Genomic DNA, 24,256 nt, shown 5'->3' with positions numbered 1-24,256 from the left:
TTTGTTTCAGGGATCGACTTTAATAACAATGAACACAGTCATCTGAAACAGTAAATAAGAATTGTGAATTCAATAAGTACAAAATGATGGAATTATCAAATGATATGTAAGTAAATGTGTATACTATGCACACATGTACCTCCTAGATAAAATAAAAGATACATGTAGAACCAGTATTAAGCATAATGTAAATTCCGGGAAAAGTCCGATAATCATCTTTAAAATTATAAAGAATTATAATAAAGTCATAATCAATTAATAGTATATTGCTGTGTAGCCATACTTGATTCAAAGTTACTTTGTCATGGTCACTATTATTTGAAGGAAAAGATTACATGTTTATCTACCCCTCTTTTTTGTAACACCCCACTCCACACCCCAACCCTTAACCCGCCTCCACCCGAAATAAAAAAGAAACACGAAAATTTTGAAATATAAGGGGACATATGGGTAGGGAAATATAAAGAAAATGTGACGCCTTATCCTTGTGCGATTGTAAAACCTCACATGCCTCTTATTTCTTCGATGAACTTGTTTCAATAAAAGGTGTCAATTACTCAGACAACAAAAATTTACATGCAAATATAAATTCAGTGTTCGAAAAGCTTTAATGACCTAAAAGTGACTGATTTATCATGTTTTATAAATGATTTATAACTGATCAATATTCTCCATGATCCAGATGTTTAACAAAATCCTGAATCTAGATCTGCTTTTGATGTTTCGCCTCTACATTGTTTCAGGTTCTCAAGAAGTGTTTTCATAACAAACGAGAATTAAAAATTTTCTTGAATTAAATGATATGGCTAAACAGAGGGTTTCTTTAGATAAAAAATGCAAAGCGTTTTTTTTAAATAAACATAATTATACTGATAAAGGTTGCTTTCAGATGGGTTCACTTGAACAGAAGCAAGACCAAAGTATCTAGTCTATTGATTTGAACAATAGACTTTATTTCTATTATCTTTCTGGTTCACATGAAAAATTATAAATAAAATTTGAAAAACGGTTAAGGTTAAAGCAAGATTTAATTCAGGAAAACAAAAAGAAAAAAGAAACAAGTGAAGCAAAGTAAAACTGTTTTGATCTAAACACACTTCGAAAGTTGTGCAGAGAGAATTAATTTCATATGATGAAAGAAAGAATATATTAACAATCAAACGATTAACATTCAACAGCGCGTTGTCTTTATTTACAGTTTCCGTAGGCTTCGAACTGCCTACAGCATCATATGATTGGCGCCTTTCGTTGCTCTATCCATTGTTGATCGAAGCATTTTCAGCAGTTTCCAGCAGGCGTGTTTCATCTGATTTGGGCCCTGTGGGGCTTTCCTCAATTTCATTTTTATGCAGACATGATTCAATGGTAGGACTTCCATTATCATAACCAACAGCTTCCCGGAAAGTTATATTTCTTAGGATTTCTAACTTTGGGGTCGAAGGTTCAAAATAAGCTGAATTCTGAAAGCAAAATGTTTCCTTTGGGTTAGATTTGGACTGCGATTTCTTTGAGTCCTTTATTTTTGCCAGATCATTTTTCACTGAATTAAATGGGTCTGATTGTTCGTCATCCTTGGAATTTTTGTATTCAATTCTGCAAGAAAAGAGATTGAGAAATTATAATTAGGTATATGTAACTGAGAAGCAATCGTCTTGGATATTAATTGTTTTTTTTTTCTGAAAGCTCGTCGGCATAAATTATACGTGAACAATCAAGAACATAAAGAATTTCAAAAACATATTTCATCTGGAAAATTTATTATTTTTTCTTAAATTAAGCCTCACATTGTCAAGATACACTGTGACGATGTTTATACTGATAAGTTTTCTACTTTAAATTGTGATATCTTATTAACATTCTCATATACATGTATTTCAACATCCGATTTGAAAATATGTGTACGAGATTGAAAAGATCAAAGGAAATTGAACAATTACTATGATTAAGCACAAAAATCTTGTGCTTTGAAATACACTGAAGCCTCGTGAATCTGAACAGTTGTAATTCAAAGCAAATTGTTAGGATTAATGAAGCGTCTGGATTAATGAAATGAACAATTTAGCATTGGTCAATATAAATATAAATTATGTTCCCCATTGTTCATCCTGAAAATGAAGTATCCAGACGATGGAATCCAGATTAATGGGGCTCCATTGTGTATGAATAGATGTCAAATTTCAGACAATATGACACAAAACGTTTAATATCATTTGGATTACAGAATAATAGATACTCACAAACTAACAGTGTTGTTGTCACTGAAAAGAAAAGGAAATTTGGAATGGTTCAATACATGATAAAAAAAGTTACTGAAGCATTTAATGAAAATTTCTAGAAAAAAGTACATGTACTTACAAGTCATCAAATGATTCATCTTGATCCGGTGGCAAAGGAGTTGTTACCCTTAAGAAAACATATATACATGTATTAGTTAAAACAATTTAACATGACAAGAAATTATCAAATATGTTAATCAAGACAGAATGTGAAATTTAAACAATTACCTATATGATTTTGTTTTGCACCTGAAGATTCGATACAAGATGACAACTAGAATTATGAACAGTATTGCAGCAACTATCAAACAAGCTACCTCTGGTTTGAGAACACATTCATAACTATTGACTTTGTCTTCACAGTTGAAAAGATCACCACAAGGTTGTTGCTGACATTCGTTAATTTCGTTTTCACACCATATACCCGTGTATCCAGGATGACATGTGCATTTATAAAAATCAAAAGAATCAGCTCTGGAAATGTCTTGGCAAGATGGAGAGGTGTTGAATTTAGGGGAACAAAAACCATAGACACAAGGAGACCAAAGGATGAAAATATGAGTTTCCAAACGCTCGGTATAATACCTGTGACTATCAAAACCAAGAATGTAGTAATAGAAGTCACCGTGGAAATTTTTATTGATAACCATGTCTGCTTCATATTCTTGAAGTGACCTCATATCCTTCTCACCGAATCTGTCATTTAGAAACCATGCATTATCGGTGCGCGTTATAGTTATATTGACATCCTTGGTGTTAGTGAGGGTTGATATGAAAGAAAGAGTTTCATTGTCATCAACATCTGCGAAACCAAAGTTGAACAGGTGATGGGATGTTGAATTGCCTTCGAAAATTAGGGTTAAACTTTTATTCTCCATAACGTCATATGAAGAATCATTATTATGGAAAGCGAACATCGGCATGTCATTTATTTCATTGACTTCAATCCAAATTATTTTCTCGACAGTTGCTGGATATTTAGCATTGTCTGTTAATGTCATCCTAATGCTATCCTTGCCAAAGAAATCTGTTTTAGGGTAATAGGTCAACCTACCATTCATGGTCAGGTTTGCAAATCCAATATCAGAATTTTGAAGAAGATAAAATTGAACAGAATCCATTTCATCATCGTGGTAAGGTATTTGGAAATCGATTATTGGCGTATCTTCCATTGTCACAATAGTGTCAATATCGACTTCTGGTGGTGAATTATAGAAGGACACATTCATGACTGTTAATGTAAATTGGTAAGGGTTTGTAACTGTTACTGCAGCAGATCTTTTACGTCTTGTTAACATATGAAATGTTCCTTGGCATATCTGTAACAAGCAATAGTAATATGAAGACCAGTGAGACTATCGTTTGTGTAATGTTAGACTGATTTACATATTTGATATTTTCTGGAGAAAATGTTACCTTTGTTTTATAAATATCTCTTTCTATAGTTGGATTTTTTATATCTCCTCCACAGTTTTCCCCCACGTGTCGCCATATACCGTATGCTGTCGGAAATGATAATAAAAATGTCAGTAATAATTGTTATAATACGGTTCCAGATTTTAAACTTTTCTAAAGAAGAAAGAAAAATGCTAGAAGCTTATGGGTTTGGGTTTTTTTTTGTCTACAGCTCATTAATACACACCAATAATTTTATTATGAAATATTCTATATATACAACTCTGTGACAAAATAAAATAATCTCCCTTGATTCAAATGCACATGTATTATGAAATTTGAACTACAAAGGTACATGTATTTCTATACTTCTCGTTTCGGAGTTGAACGTGTATGTATCCCAGGTTAGGAGAGCAGGAACTGTAAAATTATCGAAGTCATTCAAATTTATTCTGATGTGAACATCGATAAATTCCATATCTATGGTGGGGGTGGGTGCAATGAAAAAGTTGACTGCAAGAGGTCTTATAATCCTACAAAATAAATAAAGCATGTATATGTATGGTTTCTGGAGAAAAATGGAATTGATAATTTTGAAACATGCAATCTTTTTCAATGTTTTTCTGTATAATTTCCTTCTTACTTGTCGCTGGGACAGTTTTATTTCCAAATATCCATTACCTATTTCGAATTTCACGTGTTGATGGCCAATTTGTGGTATTTGGATTGATAAGATAAGACATGAACTCAAAGGATGATGCTGTTCCATACTCTGCCTGCAGATCAGATTTGGATAAGGAACCAATGGAAACGCCACTTATTTGACCTGAATGATAATTAAATAAATTCCACACAACAATTCTATGAATAAAATAAATGGATAACATTGAAGTAAATTCAGATTGCTCAATGCAAACTTCATATAACTTATTTCATGTTTTTAGAGGAATAAGTACCTGTTATAATTATAACAATTTCTTCCTTTCCATTTATGCGCTCGACTTTCTCTACTCTGTTTTTAGGGAGCCATGCAACTGTTGTTATATTATCATGTTGATTACTTAAAAATAGGTCGTTGTCCTTTCCTGGATATTAGAAATTTGATCGTTTTATTTTGATATTATATAAATTGCAGTTTCATTGAATATAATTTAAAGCATTTTTAAGTAAATATACTTTATGTTTATACCAGTGTTAATCAATGTATACCACTCATTGTTAAATGCAGTTCCAATATGAAGTGTAAAATTCTTGCAATAATGTTTTGCTATGTATAAGAGTCCGAGATATTAAGAATGTCAACAATTAATTTAATTATAATTAGGCGATTAATGTAGATGGACGCACGTTTAAAACATATTCGCTGTGATGAAATATTTGCCTCTAAGTTGGAATATCCAACAGCAATAAGAGAAAGAAATATGCATCGTCCAGGTTCCATCCGGAAGAGGAAGTCACTTTCCGTTTCCATTATTTCTGATTTAGTTAAGTTTTTCCAAGTTCCGGGGTTGAGAGATGCTATGGATTTACCAGTTTCTTTGCCGTTCAACCACAGTTCACCGCTTACAACTTCTGCTGACCCTTCTTTTGTAAGACCTATTACAGTTGGTGGTATAATATCTCCTCCTCCTTCATATGTTCCCGCTTGCCACTCTTCAAGATAGAGAAATATCATGTAATGTTATCTTAATGGGATCCACATTTATTTTACTCATTTGAAGTAAACTTACTGTAGTATTCGGTATCATTTCCTCTGTTGTTCCAGCTAATCCCTATTCTATCCAAAGAGTCTGCAAAAACTGTACCTGTCGCTTGATCTCTCTCAGATGAAAGCAAAATTTTCGAATCTACATCCGAAACGTCTGGTGGAGTAAGAATTGTCGATACATTGCAACTATAAACTGTGGAAAGTCCGGCCTCATTAAAGATTATGAGGTTGAAAAAATACGTTTTCTTGTCTTCAAAGTAAACGTTATCATCCAAAGATAATTTGATTTTAGAAACTGCGCCTACATCTTTTCCCGAAACCATGTCTCCGTCTTCTGTATACTCTTTATTAGTTTTTTTGGTTCCCACCTTAACATAGGCTTTTTTAATTCCACTTATATTATCTTCACACAACCAGTAGGCTCCAATGGTCTTATTAGATCCCAATTTGTTTGTCGGTGCATCCATTCCAGTTACGTCAGGGTCCAAACAGCGAATATATTCACAAACAGGTGGTGTTTCGTCGATAATGACTGGATTTGTAATTGTGGAAACTGTCTGTCCAGCAAAATTAACCATCTTTACGTTAACATAATATTCGGTCATGTTGACGATTTCTGTCTTTGCACTTGCGTTTAAGCCATCATTAGAAACGATTGTTGTCTTCAGATCTAGATTGTCTAAAGTGAGAGGAATAATATCAAATTCTGACAGACTTTTGTCAGAAAGAGAACAGTTTACATCACAACTGAAATTGCATTCGAATAAGCACGGTGTACACATCTTTTTATATAATTGCATTTTCCTGACATTTCCAGAATTATCTACGTTGTCAGAAATTCCCGTCCATATTTCTGCTATTCCACTTTCACCATCATAAAAACCTTTTCCATTTAAGCAATCAATTGTAGCATTAGTAGGTATTTTTAGTTTTGATAGTACAGCCTGAGACCGATACGGATGAATTGGATCAGTAATTGGTTCTTCGTAGTCTTCGAAATTCCAAGTTTGGATGAAAATGTTTAAGTCGGTAGTTTCAAAAGATAGTCCATAAATATTGGCCTTAACTTCTCCATTAATTAAGAACACTAAGTCCCACACTATTTTGTTTTCAGAAACCCTTTTCTTAGTGTGAACACCATATGTCTGTTCTTTTTCAAATGGGTCATTCTCTACCTGGGCCCATCTATGAAACTCTTCATTATTATCTTTTGCCCAAAACAAACAATCCCATAGCTTGCTTCCTTCTTGCTGATCACCTAATACTTGAAAACCAAATCCATGGGACACGTCCGTATTAATCGTTTTGTAGGAAGGTCTGGTCACATTAACCATGAAATCAACAGAGGACCTAGCCCTTTGCATTGTTGATGTCGGATTTTCGGTAGAGCTGATGGGATACGAATCGTTCAAATTTTCATATCCTGTTTCAGAAAAATTGAAGCTGACTCTGTCAAAGTTACTAGATTGTGGTCGTGTAAAATCGCGTGGAAAATTAGGATTTTCCTTTGAGCATGAAATTGTCAATGAAGTGGATATTTTTTTCCCCTTTGCCGCCGATAATATACTTGAATATATTCCTTCCCGCAATGTTCCTATCCAGCCTGAAATTCCACTTTTCAGTACTTTTGTCAGGGGAATATTATATCCAATTTTCAAAATCAATCGATTTTTTTCATTTATGACATTTTCTGTTGAGAAATCTCCTGAGAAAGGGGACCATGTAAAGTCTTTTTCAGAGGGGAAGAGGGTTTGTGTATTATCACATTCGTATGCATCTTCTGTTCTTGCAATTGCAGTCCAGGCTGTGATTCTTGATGTCGAAGATTGATAAAATGTCTTCTCTCCCCATTTATTTCCAACAATAGCCGATCCTACATATGGTGAGCCAGTATCGAGTAGCATTACTGGGCATACCAATTGCGATTCCAGACCAGCGTTGTTACTTGCTGTTATATCAATGTAATAATACTGCTTGGATTCTAAATTCAAACTTGCCATGCTCACTTTTGTATCGTTTTTGGCGCGTATTTCTTTCACCACATAAGAAGATCTAGTCTGCGAAGCGGGACAATCCAAATATTGATTTAAACGAAAAGTAACTGTATTTATTCCACTCTCAGGGTCGTTTAAATTAAGAAGATTAATGTCTATTCTATTCGGATTTGTCACGAAAAACTTTTCTCTTCCGGTTACATTCCAACCATTTACCATGAAGGTCACATTACTTAGAATTGGTGCAGTAGTATCAACAAGAATAGGCAAACTCTCTGACGAGGAACATTTTCCGATTTCATCACTAGCAATTACACTTACATAATAAGACATTCCATGCCTTAGAGACAGGTTTCTAAGAGTTTGAATGGTATCCAGTCCTATTATCTTTGGTGACATTATGTCAAACCGAGAAGAAAATATTTGAATATCGGAACATTGGTATGTTTTATTGCTTTTTATTACTGGTGTATTAGATAGAGCTACGTAATATCCCTTGATACCAACATCAGAGTAGAATCCACTCCATGAAACTGTCATTTCACTGGTACTCGATTGTATCCCTTTTGCTTCTATCATTCCTGGTATTATATCTAGTCGATATCCAACTTTTACGCCATTTGAATAGCTTTCTTCGAAGGCACCAGTTATACTATAACCTCTAACCGTGATATAATATCGTACAGTTTTCGATGTTAGGTTTAAACCCAAAAATGTGTAGCTTGTATGTAAGTCGACATTTGTAAAGTAGTGTATGTTAGTTCGTGTAATATGGTCTCTTGTATCATCTCCGATAGAAACTTCGTAATGATCAATTTTCTGTGTAGGATCTCCAGAAGCTTCATTACCAAAAACATCCCAGTTTGCCGAAAGTTCCGTAAGAGATTCCTGGTATTTGATGTCCTCTGAACCAAGTCCATCTCTAACGATCCCAGAAACAGGCGGCTGAATTGTAACAGTAATACCATCCGATTTTCCCTCTTTAGTGCGATTTAGAGCGTCAGTTATTACTACTTTAACGAAGTACAGGTAATTATTTTGCAAAGTTAGTTGGTCGTTGTAGAAGAAAAACCCATTTCCAGGTACAGCGGTGTAGTTTTGGATGACTTTTCCCGTAAGATCTTCTACCATCCATTCAGCCTTTATGACCGGACAATTATCAGAGTACCTATAAGACCCTGTTACGAAAAAAAATATGAGCATCCGTTTTTGTCAAATTAATAATGGAAACCAATGTATTTTAAAGCCATAAATAACAGATTCTTAAAGAAAATAAAAGCACAATTTCAATTCGAAATCATCTTTGTTTGTTTCATAAATCATATAGAAACGTCAACTTCCACAAATTGAAAGTATATATATATATATATATATATATATATATATATATATATATATATATATATATATATATATATATATATATATGTTTTATTAATCATAATCGTACCTTGAATTACATTTAAACTTGCTTGGAAATCAGCATCTCTGTCCCCTTTTCCGTCAACAACATCAATTCTGGGATCTGGGCTGACTATTATGGGTTCCGAAGTCAAGACACTGTAGAGTCCAACTTTGTTGAATGCCCTTACAGTGGCGTATAACTTTGTTCCAGACGAGACGTAAATGTTATCGATAGTCATATAATTGTTTTCCATGTCTTGATACGCCTTGATATTTTCTGTTGCTGGCTCGCTTCCTAGACAGATTTCAGTCCTAAAATCAAGATAAAAGGATCATCCTTTTCAAAAAGGTCTATCTAGAAGGGTGGTATAGATATCTGTTTCAAACGTTTCAAAGGAAAACTTATCTAAACCGGCAGTCTTGCACACTGACAAAAAATACCGGATAAGAGGGGTGGTCGGTTTTCTGAGAATTCATTATGTAATGATGGTATGTTTCAGATATGCTTGATGATGAATTTGGCATACTAGTAGTATTTATGTTGAATTTTAGCTTATTTTGTAATAAACAATGCACACAAACATCTACGACGGTGTATCAAAACCAATTTTCAAGCAAAAAATTTTGTTGATTAGTTAAACTTTGAAAATAAAAATACAAGCCGTATCAGTATCTTGCATAGGGTAGATGCACAGTGCAGGCACTGTTCACTTATTCTAGTGATATATAATCGGCGTATTTTATAAAGATCAATCGACATTTAATTATCGGCTTGTACCTAATTTATACATAATGTAAGAAATTCACCTCAATTATTGTGTTATAAGGGATAATTCCAACACTTACTGTTCATTTTTTTTTAAATTCCAAAATAAGAAGAAAAGAGAAACGAAGAGTAGCGCTTCATCCCTTTGCCTAAACACCATAGATGTAAATCGCTTTCATCGTTCAGAATTTTGTTTAAATGTTGTGCAAATTAATGATAAAAAAAATTATGAGGAAAATTTAAGTTCTTTAAATCCTGAAAGATGTATTTTGATACACAGTGTTATTTTTTTCGGTTCCTATCTGTTTATTTAAACTTCATGTTTAAGGCCGCTTATATCCATTAAAAGTATGATTCAATAATTAAGCATACATACGGTTTTTCATAAGGCATTTGATACCAAATTGAATTAATTTATGAAGCTAAATTATGTGTACACATTTAGATTCATCTTTTAGACCGGTCAGGTAATTATTTATCCCTTGACAGCAATGGCCAATGTGTCTAGTTTTCAGGGTTGTCTGTTTTATGAGAATTTATATTTAAAAGAATGTTAAGATTTCTGACAGGACTTTAAAAATTGGCCTATATTTAGGGAGAACCGGTTTTCAGGGGAAGGGGGTGGGGTGTTGAGAAGTTTCATTGTACCAGGTTATACCATTATCTTAACATTATATAGTATAAACTTAATGTTATTAATAAAAGCTCAACCATTTGTTTACCTTTCTATTTCGGATTCTTTGTCCTCTATAACAGACACTTTGACATCTACAAAAGACCATGGCAGCTGACAAATTTGCTTTACACTTTCCTTAATAGGGTTTGTCCACGTGACGAATTGTACGTTTTCTATAATTGGTGCTGTGGAGTCGATTTCAATTTTCAAAGATTTTGTTAGAGAGAGATCAATCACGTTTGAAACAGAAAGAGAGACATAAATATAAGAAAGACTCTCAAAGTTTGAAAAACTCTTCACATCAACAGTCCACTTGCTTTGATACGTAGGAAGAGTGACGTTTTGAATCAGATCTTCCAGAAGTTCTTGGGACCCAACACGGAAAGATATTTGTTTTACTTTACTTTCTATCTCCATAATTGTCCATGAGCATTCAATAGAAGATTTTTTAATTGATATCGTATTTGTGCATGTGAAAACATTAATTGTCGGTGGTGAAATATCTGCAATAATTGGCAGTGAAGTTGAGGAAGTTGAAAATCCAACGTTATCCTTCGCAAAGACATTCACAAAGTATGTTACACCAGCCTGTGGTGAAAGAACACCTGGTGGAATTTTCGACTCTATAGGTACAGATGAAGACATGACATTGTTTGTTAGTGGCAACGACCCAACTGAATAATTTTCAAATTGTAATTCGGACTGATCAGTAACATTCCATTTGTATTCGAAAGAATCGACGTACGACTGAAAGAAGCACTGAGACACTGAATCAAAAAAGTTATTTTCGGTGTTTACTGGTACTATATTTGAGATTTTGGGAGGGCTAAAGTCAGTGGTAATTCCATCTGATGTTGACACAATGAATTCTTCGTGACAGTTATGTCCCGTCTTTGCTCTGACTGTGATATGATATGCTTGATTTTCGTTCAATTGCACATGGGTTTGTGCTTTGCCATGGGTTTCATTGTGAACAATGCCATATTCTGTATATTCATTTATATCAGAATAATAAGGTTTTGATCCGATCGCCCATTCATACTTAACAATATTACATAACTCACTTGAAAACCCTTGGAAATGCATAGCAATACTGAATCTGTCGTTTGTATTATCTTCATCACTGAAAGGCTCTCGGCCATCATAAATAACCCCTGGCACATTTTCCTTCAAAATCTTTATTGGCCTTGAATATAGTGGCAATGATAGAATACCGGCACCATTTTCAGCTTTGACAACGACATAGTATATTTCACCAGATTCATAAAAAGTTAAAAGAGAGGCTTTGATATCTGCAGATGTTTCTGTTTTCATATCAATATATCCATTAGTTGCGCTTACGTCTCCTTGACTTGTTCCTATGGCAACATAAAATTTTTGTATGTGACTCTCTGGATCATCACCAATCCAGCTTACTCTAATAGAATGTAAATTAGCATGCTGCACATATCCATCCTCAACTTCTTCTTCCTCATCCAACAACCCTATGTGTACCTTAAAACAAAATTTTCAGAACACACTGCAAGATTGATAAATTGACTAAACAAGGTAAAATTAACAAACACTAATGCTGGATAACCTCTCCATTAGGCAAAGTATTTATAACCATATTTATAAAGCATCAAATACCAGTTATAAATATACATATAAAAATAAATTTCACCTTTGACATGATTGGAGGAGTTGGATCTATGGTTACGCCTTCTGATTCGTGTTCTGTAGAGAGATGTGCTACATTTATGGCTGCCACATGAACAGAATAGGTAGCACCTGTTAAAAGATGTTTATCTAAATCTATAGCAGTTGTACCAATGCTGGAATTGGGAAAAACTGTCACATACATCTCTGTCTTTGGCCAAAAACGTTTCTTCATTCCATGCAAGGATTCCAAAACTGCATAACGATATTCTTTAATCCCCGACTCCTCATCTTCAAATTGCCATCTCAAATTCAGAAAGTTATCATAAGTCTGATATCTTCTTTGGTGAATATTGTCTAGGATGAATATCAAATTTGGAGGCGTGTGGTCAACAATAAATCCATCTGTAAGAACATTCTCCGAAAGTCCCGCTTTGTTGAAACTGTCAACCTGGAAATGAACTTTATCTTTGTGATCCATGCTGATTGAATGATCTTCGAAAGTTGTCTTTATTGAAGCGTCGAATGTTTTAATCTTCGCATCGTTTATGTAGACAGTTACGGTGTACTTTTCTACTCCAGACTCTGGATCAGTAAAATTATCCCATGTGACAATTTTGGTAGCTGTCTCTGATGAGAATGATATGTCCTCAGACAAATCAGGACCATCTACTGCATAACTCGAAAGTGGTGGTGTTGTGTCAACTAACACTAAATACCAGGAAATAAATGGTATATAAGCGCATTTTAGTCTTGAAAACGACAAGTACTTCTATACGTATAGCGAGTACATTAAGTATCACAAAAGGCAAAAAATTATTATTTCCGCTAAAATAATTATAGTACGTTTCCAATATATATAAACATTGAAAGGTAAGGTTTTTATTTTCAACTTGCCAAATATATATTACCTCCATTGGATGTACCATTAGAATCTTTGGAATTCAAGGCAGCATTGTAGACAATGACAGTGGAATAGTACTGTGTATTGTGCTGAAGGGCAATCTCAACACAGGAATGCCTCGTGTTGTGTGAAAAATTACGAAAATTCATTATATCGTCTTTTCCAGGAAAAGTTCCTATCCCCCATCGGAAACTAAATTTAAAAAAAACAAGAGCAAGTTGAATTTTGACATTCAACATCATATCTTAAGAGCTCAATACCTTTCCAGCTCGAGGAATTTTTCATCTGTAAAATCTAATACGTCGCTTTTATCTCCTAAATTCAATAATTGTTTAATAATTCTTCAATGAATGTATGGCGAATACAATCCTTATTATGAATCTCAAACAATCTGATTGATTGATTGTCTCTATTACGTCCTTTGCCAGAATTTTTCACTCATATGAAATGTCCCAAAATACCGCTGAAAGTCTTCAAATTATGACCTTTCCTCGGCACTCAGGGCCATTCAGCAGTGAGGCTTCTTTATCGAACAAATGCCTTGTGTGACAGGGACCTTTCAAGGACACTAGACTACTGCGACGGTCTCTTAAACAGTTTGAAAAGCTTTTATATAGAATAGTATTGGCATATATCATAATTAAAACATTGTCAATTAAGGTTTAAATGTTTAAAAAAATGAGTTAAAAACGTATTAATTGGGAAAAAATCGATTCAATCAGACTCTTTTGTATTATTACAGGTAGGGAATTTGGACATAGATATCACATAATCTTGTTTTTTTTATCAATGAATGAAAAAAAAAGATTAGTTAGAAGTATCAAAGTGGAAAATCGATTGATGAAATCGATAACATGAGGAGATAATTAAAAAACTCAAACACAATACATGGAACACTAACTGGTTAATCCCTGACTCGGGGTCGTAAAAACCTGTCCACTGGGCACAAATCTGCTTATCACTTGATTGATATGTCAAATCATGATGTAAGATATGACCATCCAGTACTCTTCCTGCCACAGGAGGTGATCTGTCAATCAAAATGGGCTCAGGACCACTGCCAGCTTTAAACAACCCCACTGGAAGAAAATATTTCTGATCATTTTGTGAAGCAAACTTACAGCGAAATGATATAAGAAGCATTAACGAACCAAAACTTTTATCAATCATATTTTAGAAAAGGTATGTTGCGATAATTTCGTTCGTCTAACCTCGTCTTTACGTGCGAGTAAATAGATATCAAAAGAAATAAAACTTGCCAGAAATTGAACTATTTATATTTATTTTCACAGATGTAACACATTACCGCCATTATCAACTCGCACTCGAGGCCAAACAGGGACTCCTTCCTCTAAATCTAGCTCTTCAATGACAAAGAACGGATCATCATCCCCGTTCATTGGCACGTGATATGAATACTTTCTGACAAGAACGTCATATTTTGTTTTCCCAAGTCCGAAGTCTACGCTCCTAAGTAAAGACTCTTTATCACCAGCTTTATAATAAATAGCAAGCATATCGAAGTGCTCATCGAAATAGATTTGTTGAACACCATTAAAGAAAGGTGGTGTTGTGTCCACGATGAGGGGAATGCTGTGACACACAGTTGTCACCAGTGAACCACCAAATACCACGTTGTTGACACACTGGACTGTCATGAAGTATTTCCCATCCTTAAACCAGACATATGTATAGATTGCAGTTAAGCACAGTAAATTAATTTTGAAGAAATAGTGCATAAGAATTTGATTTTTTTTTAAATTTTGAATAAAGGAAAACCATACCTGTAAAAACAGATCTTTCTCATAGCCACTATGTGTCCAGTGTTTAGCACTGTGAAGAAATTCGTGTGGATCAGAAAAAATTACCACATCTTGATTACAAACTGATTTACCAACAGCCCATGTATACTGGTAAATACCAGATTCGTCATCATGAAAGCCATCGAAATTGACTGGAAAAAAATGTCTTATTTCAAGGCATACATTTTTGGCACATTTGTTTACCATGAATCAATTATAAAGACACAGCCATGTCCATTTAATGTGAAATAATCATCTATCCAACATCATTTTTTTTTAACTATCTCCATATTTTGTATTCAGAATGAGATCAACGTAAATGTTGATAATTTAAAAAAAACGATTTTTAAAAATCGCATCTAAATATATATTAAGTACAGATGATACAAACAAAAAAAATCAATTCCTGTATTGATATATATCTTTTTCGGACATAATTTGGTTGTAATAATACGAATATAAATATTACTTCCTATGTTGTTAAAAAAATCTTCCTTTCTGCCTTCATCTTTTTAAATATATGCAAATATTTATGACTTTTTATTAGGACCTTATTGTGAAAATTGAATGAAAAATTTAGCTTTTTGTGGCTGAACATTCATTTCACATATTTAAGGAGAAACAGGACCTTGAGCTGAAAAAATCTAGTCAATCAATCAATTCTTTTCATATTTTGTGTATTACATATACTCATTTAGTATGCTCTTCATATCTTAAAGCAATTCTGTCATCAAATTTCTTGACTTAATTATTTAATAATCATCGCCGCACAATTTTTTTCTCTCTTCAGTGTCTGTATGAGTTCTGATTCCTCATGTTTACTGATCCACTGTTGAGTCTATACTGAGAATTTTTTAAGCTAGAATTAAAAATAGGTATGATGACATGTACCTCTTCGAATATTTTGCAATATGAGTTGAGTTTAAAATTCTGAAAACTTTTTTTATTACACTGTGCTGCATATATATGGATTAGATAATTTGCGCACTTTCAGATAATTAATCAACTGTAGCAATGTCGAAAAGTAAAGCTTACCTCAGTATTGTACAAGGCATTGTTGAACAAGATATACGGTAAGCGTGATAAAACGCTCTTTATCCTTTTAAACTTTTAAACAGTAATTAATTGTAACTGTAATTAAACTGTAAACAGTTTCAAACTTTTATCCGAGTTAATCCGATTTTAGCTTATAATTTGATTTCAAACGCGTATTACATCATTACCCTATTGACAGGGAATCAGGAATAATGATGGGCCCCTTTCTGAAGTTAGGGCTATTTTGGTGATGTAGACTCCCATAGACTTATAATTTGTTGCCTTGTCAATAAACTAGCTGAACTCAAGGGTTTTTATCAAAGCAAACAGTTCAGGGGAAAATTATCTACTGATCTAACCCATTTGAAGGTGTAGTGGTTCTGGAGGTACCGGGCACGGATTGCCGTTGCTGCAGGCGGTGGATAGCATGTGGAGTTCCAGGAGGATGCCTAGGTGTCAGGGTCAGTATGTCAACGAGTTGGTGAGTGAGGGCCAACGCCCTGTAACACATGTAGCTTGCTGGTCGAGTTAGTCGGAGGTTGTGCGACATACTCGTACCGGGAGGAGCCTCTCCCGGATGACGGTAATCCGCGGTGGGTAGTAGCCCAGGGGATCCCCCCAGGAGCCGCGGACTTGATCCTTCAATCCGACATGACCCACGTAGTCGGGCATTGTCGAGCTAAGAACTGGGTAGTAGGAGAGATTGGTCTGCATTACTCCGGTTCAGCCACTTAGATGCATCAGAGGTTTATACTAGCGGAATTATTCCACCAGATGACTTTTAGCACTGGTATGATCTTAGTTATTTGGTAACACGCGGCATGACATTGTGGACGTTTGTGCCCACCTTGGTGCCGTTGTTCTTGTGAAGTTTTTCCGGAGGACCGGAACAGGTGATACTCTGGATAGATTCGGGTAGACCCGTGTTCTTCGGGGTCAGAGGTAGTATCATGAGGATGTCTTGGGTGCAGTTGTCTGGCGTGCGCGTCATCCCTGCCGACAGGTTGCTGGTTGAGTCGGAGAGTCCCGACTCACCATGCGGAGTTGAGTATCCGATGGGCCCTTGGCACATCTGAGGGGTGTATCATCAAGTGGCCGCAGTTAGGGGAGAAGATGTCGCCCGACTCGCGGGACGTGTGTACCAAATTTTTAGGGTGTTCTTTGGGTCCCATTTGAGGGGTTTTATGTAGATGATTATTTTCTTACCTGTAATCCGGGATATCCAGATCCCGGAATTATCCTTTAAATTACCTGAGATTATGGTCACACAGTAGTGGCAGGGCTTACCAGTGTCGGGATGGAGCATTCATGACGGAGTCATGGATGTGGTATCAACGTTAGATACCATGTCTGTCCTGGGTGTTTGTGGATGTCCTGTATGCAAGCTGAGAGGATGATGACAACGTTGGACGACAGGAGTCTGATCAGCGAGGGACCACGTAGTGGACCGAGACGACTCGGGGTGTGATTACGATGACTGTGGTGTGAACTGTGTAAATCTTATACTATTTTAATCATGGACAATAATACGTAATTGAGATTGATATTGTGTGCTTGCATGTTTATGTGTAAATGTGTGGTAGGACCTGCTAGGTGTTAATTTATTTTACTTCGATGTATATTATAGTTTGTCCCATTGTATTACGGGCTGGGACGCCCTTTATCAAAATGGGGAGAAGTGTAGTGGTCCTGGAGGTACCGGGCACGGATTGCCTTGCTACCTCCGATCAGGTGGTACTTTGCGAACCTGTTGTGACGTGTACCCACACTCTGTCTCTTTATGCTGTGAACCCTGAAGGTGTCAGACGCATATTCTGTAAGTATCATCTGTGTTGATGTATGATTGATTGATTGATTGATTGATTGTATGTTGTTTTACTTCCTATTTGAGAATTTTTCACTCATATAGAGACGTCACAATATACAAGTGAAATGCTTAAAATTTTGACCTTTAGTCGGCAATTAAGGCGATTGAGCAGTGAGGGATCTTTATCGTGCCAACGCCTGCCGTGACACGGGGCCTCGGTTTTTAAGGTCTCATCAAAGGGCCCACAACTTTCACTTCAAAGTCCCGAGCGCATGGCGAAGGAACAGTTGCTACCCATTTTTTATCGACTTAGGTCAGTGGAGGCAGAGATTCAAACTCACCGCCCCCCGTTCACGGAACGAGCGCTTTACCAACTGAGCTACCGTGAACGATGTGTTGATATATAGCCGATATAGCTAAGTTGAAATGTACGATTTTACTCAAAAGTATTTTCTCTGTTTTCCGCCATCACAGTAGTAGATGTAAAGCCTAGAAAAATACTATAAAAGCTTTTATCTAGGTATTTTGAAATATAATGGAAAAAGTGATAACCTTGGTACCATTTGGCAGACTATACTAGCTGTATTGATAATAAACGGGACAAAGGACAGACATCGATACCCAGACTTTTTTTCTGGAAAGTGTCGGTATAAATATAAAAACAGATCATTAGCAATATTACTGAAAGAAAATGAAGCTCTAACAAGTGAAATGTAAACTCTTTTCTCTGCGTATACTGTACAGTATATATTCTACAGAAAAATTACCTGATATATAGTGATTAGATCTTGTATACAGTTTATCCCTCAATGGTGTGTGTCCATTGAACACAGTCGATGCCCCTTTCCCATCAATTATGTGTCTAAAACACAATTCAATTACGTGATAAACAAAGATCGTTTAACAGACTTTTTAAAATAATATTTCAACTAGCTAGCCAAGGTACATGTACCAGGAAAGATTTATCATAAAATACTTTTAGAAATCGACAAATTGTTCATTACCTGTGGTTTTCCTTCCACGTAACTTCAACACAGCGTTGTGCAACTGAAGCTTTGCATCCATCTGCAGAAAACGTTTCATTAAATTCTGTGCCTAAAGGTCCAGTACTTGGTGGAGAAAAATCGACCATTGTTCCATGAGAATGCAAGTATCCAACATATCCAAGAACATTAGTTATCCTGGCATTGATATAATAAAGAGTGCCGTGTTCCAAGGGAAGCTTTTCATATCTTTCAAATGAATTGTATCCAACTCCAAGTCTTTCATAATTCACGAAAGTACCACTTCTTCTTAATTTTGTGCTCGGACCATGTACAACATTTTGCAGTTCACACGATTCTGTGAAGAAATCATAATCAAAGGAAACACATTTCTTTCCTGAATTTATACAGTTTGTTGCACAGTCCTCGGGTGTATGGGTAATGTTAACAGCAAAGGGTGTACTTGTAAGTTTGCCAGTTTTAGGAACACTGAAGTGTTTCAAATCATTTGGAATTCCTGTTCTATATGTGGATAAATCTAAGGAAAGATTCTTCCAAGATACTATTTCGCTTCCATACATACCGGAGGTATATCCCAAGGCCTGACTATGAATTTGCTTTAATTCAGAATCTTCAAATACATTTATGGTAGCAGTCAAGACGCTTGGATGAGAGCTGTATATATACGAGGGCTCGACTCGTCCTTCTGGTACAGTATTGTCATACGTAGGGAGCATGCAGTACACTCGAGCATCCAAGCCTTGGCTGTTGACTGCTTTTACAGTCCAATATAAAGGGGTTCCATTTGGCAAGTCATTTGTTTCTACATGCACAGAAAAGCCACCCATTTCTGTAAAATCTAAAACATTTGTACCTCCCTGTTGAGTCCCAATGGCATAATATAGTTTTAAACTGCTTTTGTCATCGTCAGCAGCGATCTGTAATTCATATGCTGGGATTTTATTATTTCGACCTGGAATTTGTCTTATCATACATTTTTCTGTCGTTTTCCTTTTTGTACGACTCTTCTGACCAGGTAATTCAGGTTCAGAAAAAACTGGAGGAGATCTGTCTTCTTCATCTTTTATATTTGTGAAGATATTTGCTGATTCTGGTTTGACAGAATATTCCCAAAGCGTGCCTTTTAATATGGGAATGGTAAATTTTAAACAAACAGTAGGAAAAATGCAGACTTTAAATTCCATATTGCAATATGCTTCCAATATTAGACGAAATGGGGTGATTTTAACATCCAGACTTCCTCTGAAAGGTAAAGAAGCTAGAAAAATTCTTTTGAAATTACTATAAGGTGTTTGATGAGATGTTTTACAGACTTTAAGAAATGCTCTGCAGCTACAGCTTCCTGAAAGACGAGAAAACTTTAAGTAGATAGCAGGATATTGGGAAATTCAACACTGTGTCTTCAAAACAAATAAAAATGATATATACAGTATAATAACTACATTTCTATTTGATAACCATTTTTTAAGTTAAGTGTACTAATTTCTTGACATTTACAACTGAATGTAAATTTTGCCAAATGAAAGGTATTTTTTAAGCAATCTAATTAAAATGATATGTTCCGAATCCGCTACCGCTTCTCAAACATCTAACAACGTCCCATTCGGGGTCACGTCAGAGCGACCTTTCGATTATGAATAAACATGAACATTTTGGCCAATCAGATTCGAGCTTCTGTATACGATTCTAAAATTAGTTCCACGGCTATATCTTAACAATAGTCTGTTTTGCGTTGAATTAAAGTAAGTTTGGTATGAATTGAATATATAATCCGCCAATCTGGCATTCTTACCTGAATAACGCAAACGAAAATGCACAAACTATACAGGGTATCCCGCACGTCACATTCATACATAGCACGGCCTTTGCCATGCGTATTTTGTTTACTACGAAATTCCTCGGGCGTTTAGGTTTAGCTGTGAAAATGGAAACCCATTCGAAGTATAAGTCAAGATTTCGGAGACAGCGATTTCATTGGCTATTCGAAAGGTCTCCCTGACGTGATCCCGAATGGGATGTTGTTAGATGTTTGAGGAGCGGTAGCGGATTCGGAACATCTTAATTTAATTATATTTTTTTTTTAAGTTTAGTGTATTAATTTCTTGACATTTACAATTAAATGTTAATTTTCCCAAGTGAAAGGTAAAGTGTCTGTCCATGTCAATTCCTCGGCTGTCATTTTGTCTGACGTCAGTGGGCGGGAACTATGGAAATTAATTTGAATGTTTCTTGTATTTAAATTCTATTAGACATCATTTTTTTTTTATTTAAATTTACATTTTTATTTCACATAAAATTGTAATAAAAGGAATCACTGTCTTATCATAAGTTTGTTCGGTATGCCAGGGATATTAACAGTTTCAAACGTGCAGTAATTTATGCTTATCGGGCTTCCCTATATATGTACAAATAAACAACAAATACAAAAATGTAGAAAGACGGACAGATATCATGTTCCTATAAACACGTTAGTCTTTCCCGTCTGTCTATTTGATGTAAATTTAGTCGACTGTACATCACATTGACTAAAGATTAAGATAAATATATGTAATAATTACCTCACGTCAAGTGGAAATTTGTTGTATGATATTTCTGCTCTTATGGGGAACTCTGTGTTCAGGAGATAACCTGTAAGTTTTATTCCTGCTTTAAACATGAAGAATTGCACAAATGCTCCACCCCATGCTTTAGCAAGCACCAAGGGATTAAGTGAACCCTGTTGTAAGAGATACAGTCATAAGAGACAGCTGTCATATGATATATATATATATATATATATATATATATATATATATATATATATATATATATATATATATATATATATATATATATATATATATATATATATATTTCAAAAGTCCCTTTTTTGGTAATAGAATTAAAAAAAAACCTTTTTGAAATATTTCGACCCTGTTACCGGCCTTCATCAGTCGTGTTTTTAGAATGTATAGCAACTCAACATCGAACAACGTATCATGACGTCACAACGAACATGCAAACTGAGAGGCAACGTCATGTAATAAAATTGAACCAAAACATCTGCAAATGTTGCGAGAGTAAATATTATACTTGCGTAATACTTGTTGATGACATTATATAAATAGTGCATGTTTTTTAGGGTAACAGTTGAAATTGACACCCAAGGAAAACCATTGTCAACCGACGCGTCAGCGGAGGTTGACAATGGTTTTCCGAGGTGTCTCAATTTCAACTATTACCCTCAAAAACGTGCACTATTTATTTTATTATACTGAATGTCTTATTGATTTCGGATGTCATAAAAAACTTCATAGATCGTCATTAAGTTCATGCTTAGAAAGCTTTCAATCTCCCCGCTTCTATTTTTCTCAATAAGAAAGCTTCTGAAAAGATTTACCAACGTCTTTATTGTTTGATTGCTACTCAAAAAGTCCTTTATCATCTAAAGTTTGCACTCGCAAGGATGTTTCGTCTGTCTTTGTTGTTTTCAAGTAAGCTATATCGGACGCAATCTTTTATTGACCTCGTTTATTCGCACAACTGACGTTTTGAAAATTCTACGGTGAAACGTACGCGCATGATTGAACGCATGTGACATTTTCGTAATGTTATCCGTTGTCAAGTATGTTGCTAACGCTGAGGGTAACATAACGGATTGTTAAATGCCTCTAAACCAATCAGATTTTAGTATTTAATATGAAAGTATAATAAAAGTATAATATTTACTCTCGCAACATTTTCAGATGCTTTTTGGCGCAATTTTATTTCATGACGCTGCCTTTCAGTTTGTATGTTTATTGTGACATCATAATACGTTGTTCGATGTTGAGTTGCTATGCATTCAAATAAACACGACTGATGAAGTTCGGTAACGTTGTCGATATATTTTAATAGGTGTTTAAAAGTTTCTTTAATATATATATATATATATATATATATATATATATATATATATATATATATATATATATATATATATATATATACATGTATATATATTCTTACCTTAGCCTTGTTGCTCACTATGCAGATTCCAATTTCTATTTTAAGACCCAGTGATGCACCAATTCCATACTCTGATAATTCAAAAATTAAAAATAAAATCGTGATTTTAGTAGCACTTTAAATAGTTACACAAACTTTCAAAAAATTTTAAAGTAAGTCTTTTAAGAGGAAATCTTTTCAAAACCAAGAATAAGAATATTTTCCTTAACTAACTCTTCGAAACATCAGTTTTGTAATTGTTTCAGCCCCTTATTATAGATCTTCGCTGATTTTCTCGCAAATTTACGACGTTAGAGAATGTCAGACAAAATTACTGACCTAGTGTCCACATACGATGAATATGTTGTTTTGTCGTCATGAAAAAAAAAAAAACTCGTCCGAGTCGAAGTGTTTAATGATCCTAGGATAGTCGTATTACCAACGATCGTCGGAAGAGAGAAAAACATTCATACGATATTCCTGCAATGCTTAGTTAACGTACAGCTATAATGCGACATGTCCATGAATATCATACGCGTAGCGACGACATCCCTATGATCATGTTCATTACAGTCGCACGACTGTTGTACGAAAAAGAGTTTACTAGGTGATGGGATTTACCTACAACTTTCGAAAAAAAAATGTATTCTAGTGAAACATTAATATAACTCTCGTACATTTCCCGTTTGACAAATCAAGAATTATCGCTGGATATTCTGAGAGCCTCAGATAACCAAAATCAAACAAAATTTGTAGGTCTGACTCGATCAGTATTAGCGCATATCTACATCTAACTAAAAAAAATGGTAGCTGCTAGAAACTTTTGAACATGTCATGTAAATTGACAACAAAATTTTGAGTCTAACACAATGGTACTGCATGTCTACGAAAATTAAGTCTGACTTTAAAAACAATTTAAAGATTTCAAAAAAAAAAAAAAAAAAAAAAAATGAACATACCGGGTATTCAAAAATCAACAGCAAAAGGGTTATAATATTTTTTATGCAATTTCATTATTGTAGAAAGCATTTACACAAACGTCCATATGTGCTAAATACATTATTTCGAGTTAACTTAGCGTTGGGATTTTTTTGAAATATTAAATTTGAAAAAGATATTTAAAATATCGGCGTTTAATATTTTGACATTTTCCGCCAATTTTAGCGTAAAATCAAACAATGAATCAAATGAAATAATAACATTTATAATCAAGCCATCATTACATTGTACTCGTCATATTTTTTTCTATTTAATAAAATGGAGTATCTTTAATATTTTTCTCTTTAAAAAAAATCAAGTTGTAATAATTTTCATTTGATAAATTAATTCAATGCTATTGTCGGGTAAAAATTGTTCATTTATAAGAAAAAAATGATTTTTTTTCCCCCAATAAATAAATAAAATGAAATGAAAAATAAAATGAAAATTAAAAAAAAAAACTGCTGTAGCGCGCAAAAGTTATTATGATATTCTTTTAACCAAAAACCGAAACACTCCGTAAGTCGTAGATCATGGAAAGCGTTTTCTGTTTCATTTATCCGGAAATTCGAATTCAGCATCAGGATTTCTTCTAAAAACGTAATATTTCACTGAAAAATGACTCGTTTATCCGAACGGTAATTTTTTAAGGAAACCACTTTCTCAGACATATCTTGCAGTAGGGATAATCGTTGTAAAAACATTGGCCTTGCAGTTAGTTTGAAGGCGGTTACTTGTGACCTTCAAACAATAGCGTCTATAAATAACGTGTGTTTACCCAAAATAAAATACATGTCTATTATGAAGCTGGAAGAATTAAGCTTATACTGTGCATTAATTAAGTAAAAATCCGTTCAAAATCATATTGCTAACGGTATATTAATTCATGAACACATTTATGAA

General features: G+C 34.6%; 1 protein-coding gene across 1 annotated transcript in view; it reads right to left on the bottom strand.

Annotated features, from left to right (window-relative positions):
• Positions 1–1,065: 1,065 nt before the first annotated feature.
• The window catches only part of LOC133178171 (uncharacterized), a 78,885-nt gene continuing 55,694 nt past the window's right edge, over positions 1,066–24,256 (bottom strand). The window contains exons 32-52 of the mRNA XM_061312918.1: positions 22,397–22,467; positions 20,968–21,125; positions 18,410–19,651; positions 18,173–18,267; positions 14,546–14,715; positions 14,068–14,434; positions 13,663–13,840; positions 12,769–12,953; positions 11,883–12,568; positions 10,266–11,713; positions 8,824–9,089; positions 5,402–8,551; positions 5,019–5,324; positions 4,628–4,756; positions 4,353–4,497; positions 4,041–4,204; positions 3,693–3,778; positions 2,505–3,595; positions 2,356–2,403; positions 2,238–2,258; positions 1,066–1,593 (exon numbers count right to left, since the gene is read on the bottom strand). Of these exons, the coding sequence (XP_061168902.1) occupies positions 1,254–1,593; positions 2,238–2,258; positions 2,356–2,403; positions 2,505–3,595; positions 3,693–3,778; positions 4,041–4,204; positions 4,353–4,497; positions 4,628–4,756; positions 5,019–5,324; positions 5,402–8,551; positions 8,824–9,089; positions 10,266–11,713; positions 11,883–12,568; positions 12,769–12,953; positions 13,663–13,840; positions 14,068–14,434; positions 14,546–14,715; positions 18,173–18,267; positions 18,410–19,651; positions 20,968–21,125; positions 22,397–22,467 (10,346 nt within the window). The 3' untranslated portion in view covers positions 1,066–1,253. The remainder of the gene's footprint in view (positions 1,594–2,237; positions 2,259–2,355; positions 2,404–2,504; positions 3,596–3,692; positions 3,779–4,040; positions 4,205–4,352; positions 4,498–4,627; positions 4,757–5,018; positions 5,325–5,401; positions 8,552–8,823; positions 9,090–10,265; positions 11,714–11,882; positions 12,569–12,768; positions 12,954–13,662; positions 13,841–14,067; positions 14,435–14,545; positions 14,716–18,172; positions 18,268–18,409; positions 19,652–20,967; positions 21,126–22,396; positions 22,468–24,256) is intronic.

The sequence above is a fragment of the Saccostrea echinata genome, unplaced genomic scaffold (genome assembly GCF_033153115.1).
Source record: "Saccostrea echinata isolate AGI-Se365-2 ecotype Australia unplaced genomic scaffold, CSIRO_AGI_Sech_v1 ptg000002l, whole genome shotgun sequence".
Classification (NCBI taxonomy): domain Eukaryota; kingdom Metazoa; phylum Mollusca; class Bivalvia; order Ostreida; family Ostreidae; genus Saccostrea; species Saccostrea echinata.
This window is presented reverse-complemented; position numbering and strand designations above follow the sequence as displayed.